Genomic DNA, 3,961 nt, shown 5'->3' on the forward strand with positions numbered 1-3,961 from the left:
ACACACACACACACACACACACACACACACACACACACACACACACACACACACAAATGTGTGTGTGTGTGCAGAGATCTCTAAGAACACAGGCAGTGGTGAGCTGTGCTGCTTTCTCAGAATTCTGCAGTCAAACTTTCCATCGTGGCGCTCAGCGCAGCGCGGTGGTTTCTCTCTCTGATGTTGTCTTGCTGGAGGATGGTGGCTTTTTCGAGCCCTGAGAGCACCCGAATGTGAAACACGGGGTCAGCCCATCACGCCTGGCCTTCCTGCAGCTGTGTGAGCCGTTCTCTGAGGACAGTACTGACTAAAGCAGTTGAGTCATCTCGCTAACATCTGATCTCTGAAGGCTTTATCGAGCTCAGACTTCAGGGTCAAATAACTCCCAGGTGTCTGTGCAGGTAAACCCCGCCCCCACATGTGACTCATCATGCCAGCGGGGTGGGAATCAGGCCGAAGCCGGACTGCTCACTTCTTTGCCAGAGTCCCGCTGACTCCATGCTGAGGACTGGTGTTGGCCCTCATCGGCCTGCAGGCCTGAAGAAATAAGCGAACTCTGCAAAGCCTGCAACTCCTCCGACGTCCGGCAGAGGCAGCAGTGAGTCAGTCCCTCAGACTCCGTGTTCAAATAAATGTGGTTACAGCCTCGTACACAGAATGTCACCTCTTTAAACTCTATTAAGGCTTTGAGTGATTAGGGGCGTGGCCTCTGTGACTGACAGGTGGACGGTGCTAGCCGTCTGCTAGCTTCACCTGAGCTGGACCTCTGCACCGTGTCTGTGCTGCTGGAGCATTTTTATTTAACATCATGTGACTGATAATATGGCTGCTGTGAGGTTACTGTACTAACAGAGCGACCAAGAAGGCGGAGCTCCAGACTCAAGCCGGCACCTGAGCAGGACGCCTCGTGGACGCCTTCAGGTGTTTCAGGTATGCAGAGGAGAGGAGGAGGACTGGGGCACACCTGGTTTGGGAAGTTGGAGGTTGGAGGCAGATGTCTGAGGTCTCCTCTGCTGCCTCCAAACACCTGTGTACAGTTACAGTCGATCTTTAAATTACATTTCAGTATAAACGTCTGACACGGAAAGCTTTTAACCTGGACTCTCACTGAGTCCACTGAGTCTGGAGCTGCTTCAGCCCATTGGACAGGATGTCAGGGTAAAGGTGAGCTGTCAATCATCCAGCCTGTGCATGTGCTTTTCTTCTGTGGTGTGAAGCTTCTTTAAAGGCGGCGGTCAGCTTCCTGTCAGGCTGAAGACCGCTGGTGTTTGTCAGCAGCTCAGCTGGAGGCCCGAGTGCAGCTACAGGAAGTGCTCACAGGAGGGTTCTCCCCTAATCTTCATATCACACACACACACACACACACACACACACACACACACACACACAACATGCAGGGGAATAACCCAACACTCCCTCGTTAACACTCGACTGCTTTCACACAATACGAAGCAGCAGCACCGGCTTTGTGTCTTTGCGTGTGTGTGTGTGTTTGTGTGTGTTTGCGTGTGTGTCTAGACCACAGGTCTGAGTCATGTGACGCTGATGTTGGAGAGCGTTGATGTCCACAGTGACCAGTTTGCCTACACGAGTCATGGCAGACTGATCAAACGTTGGGCTGATTGTCACTGAGTGATCAGCTGCTGGTTTCTGTCTGTATGTGTTACTGAGGCTGTGTAAATGAAGCTGAATGAAAGTACACACTGTTCTGATCTGTCCAAAAACAAATACGACAAATGAAGTGTTTCCTGTTTGTCTTTTTTCCCAGGATGCTTTTGTGGAGCTGTATGAGTCCAGACCCACCGACAGCTTCTGGTCCCTGAGGACAGTGTGTGGACTGGTCGTACTGGGAGCAGTTGGGGTCATACTGGGATTTCTATTCAGCCAGAAACAAAACTGATGGGAGGTGTTATTTGGTCCAGCCATGGAGCTGCAGTTCCTGTGGTGTCCACCAGCTGCTGCTGTGCTCCACACTGAGACTCTGAAGGACACTGACTTTGTGTGGGTGGATTTTTATGGGGACGTAAATTTCACCACCAAAATTCTCTGAGTGTTACTTTTAAGGCTTTGTTGGCTGTTTAAACTTTGAGTTTCTCATGGTCACAATAACATTCAGCCAAAGGACTCCAGGAAGACCGACCTCCAGCTGACTGTAAATAAGGCATTCTCTCACTTTTTTACTCTGGAAGTTTCCTTCCAGCCTTTATGTTAATCTGAGCAAAAGACATCCTGGACCTGCATCAGACTAAGCTGGCCTGAAATGATGAAGCAAAGCATTTAAGGAGGATTCACAGGAACAGCCCAGTGAACGGACAGGAAGCCAGCAGCTGTCAGAGGCACTAACAGCTGCACAGCACCAGAAGAAGCTCCAGCAGGACTGTGAGCCAACGGCAGCGCCTGATTGGATCAGCTTCAGATCAGGTGACTGAGATCCAGCTCGACCAACATCGAAGAAATGTTTATGTGGTACATGAAGCTGATGAATATCTCATTATTGAAGTCTGGTTTGGGACGCAGTTTGGTGCTTATGTTAGCACCAGTGAGGATGATGATGATGGTGACGAGGAGGAGGAGGAGCCAAACCTTTGAAGAAACTAAGGAACCATGTAAAAAGATTTAAATGTAGCAGAAATGCTGAAACCGTCTATAAGGATGTGCTGTGCCTCAGACTGTGTGAAACAGAGACCCATGTTCATTTCCTGTTTGCTCTGCCTTTCAAAGTAAAGGTTCTACTTAAACAGACTGCTTATTAAATCATTGTTGTATTAAATGTAGTCTGAGAGTTTTTATTACCATGAAGTAAACAGAAGTGAAAACCAAAACTCAGTGTTAAAACTGTTAAAAAAAATATAACAGAGCTCACTCACTGTGTGTTAATACGCCTCTCTGTAATAGGTGTAGGCTGCTGGGGGATTCCCATGATGCACTGGGTGTCTTTATCCTGTCTTCTTTCTCTCACCCCAACCAATCACAGCAGATAGCCCCGCCCCTCCCTGAGCCTGGTTCTGCCGGAGGTTTCTTCCTGTTAAACAGAGTTTTTCCTTCCCACTGTCGCCAAAGTGCTGCTCATAGGGGGTCATATGATTGTTGGGTTTTTCTCTGTATGTATTATTGTAGGTCAACCATACATTGTTGAGGCTGTTTAAATAAGGCTGAGTTCAGATTCGTCTGTTGGAGGCTTTGTTTCCTCAGCTCGTTTCACTCCAGGAGCTTCGCTCATAAAACAGAGCAGCGCTTTGAGCTTTAGAAAAGTTTTCCTTTGATGTGGAAGTCTGAATTTCAGGTCCGGAATGTTCCGGCCGTCTTGGTCTGAGCTGTGGAGCTGAGGCCTCTCAGGAGAAGTGAGGACATCCATGTTTTTGTGGTCGATAATGTTCAGTTACACTGAGAATGTAAATGTTGATGAATCTGTTTGAATTGTTTTGAATTCAGATTCAAACTGAAACAAGTGGTCCGGCTCGAAGCTCGAGTTGTTTTCCAGATGAAGGTGCTCTAATTCCTGATGAACTGAAGACCTTTGGAGGACTTTCCCTGTCAGATATGTGGATGCAGGACCCAAACACAGAACTCTTAGAATGAAAACAGTGTTTGTTTACAGTGCAGAAAGTCTTCTGAGCGTGCTCCAGGTGAGGATGTATGTCCCTGACACCTGTGCAGCGTCTTCCTGTTGTGTCGGTGGTCCATGTTTCACTCCCCTTGCTCAGTATCTACAGTGTGCTCACTCCGTTCCCTCGTCTCCATAATCCTGCAGGAAACCACAGAAGCAGTCGTTAGGATTCCGACCAGCGACCACACAAACACTTTGTAAGACTTAGTTTTCAGAGCAAACTGACGATTCTGTCACAGTGAAACAGCGTCGACGGAGCTCAGCCACGTTGCTAAGAAGCTCCGGAGGTGAGGCTGAACTGCTGCAGGTGTGTGATTGTGCTTCAAGCGAATCCCCACGGCAGGGACACCACTG

The 3,961-nt window shown here is 48.5% G+C and overlaps 1 protein-coding gene across 1 annotated transcript in view; it reads left to right on the top strand.

Moving 5' to 3' along the window:
* Nucleotides 1-2,770, top strand: part of LOC102199243 (apoptosis regulator Bcl-2-like) — a 6,755-nt gene extending 3,985 nt beyond the window's left edge. Inside the window, exon 3 of the mRNA XM_005751098.1 lies at nt 1,769-2,770. Coding sequence (XP_005751155.1) covers nt 1,769-1,900 — 132 coding nt within the window. The 3' untranslated portion in view covers nt 1,901-2,770. The remainder of the gene's footprint in view (nt 1-1,768) is intronic.
* Nucleotides 2,771-3,961: the final 1,191 nt, after the last annotated feature.

This window comes from Pundamilia nyererei, unplaced genomic scaffold (assembly GCF_000239375.1).
Source record: "Pundamilia nyererei isolate P.nyererei 1_Seehausen unplaced genomic scaffold, PunNye1.0 scaffold00299, whole genome shotgun sequence".
NCBI classification, from domain to species: domain Eukaryota; kingdom Metazoa; phylum Chordata; class Actinopteri; order Cichliformes; family Cichlidae; genus Pundamilia; species Pundamilia nyererei.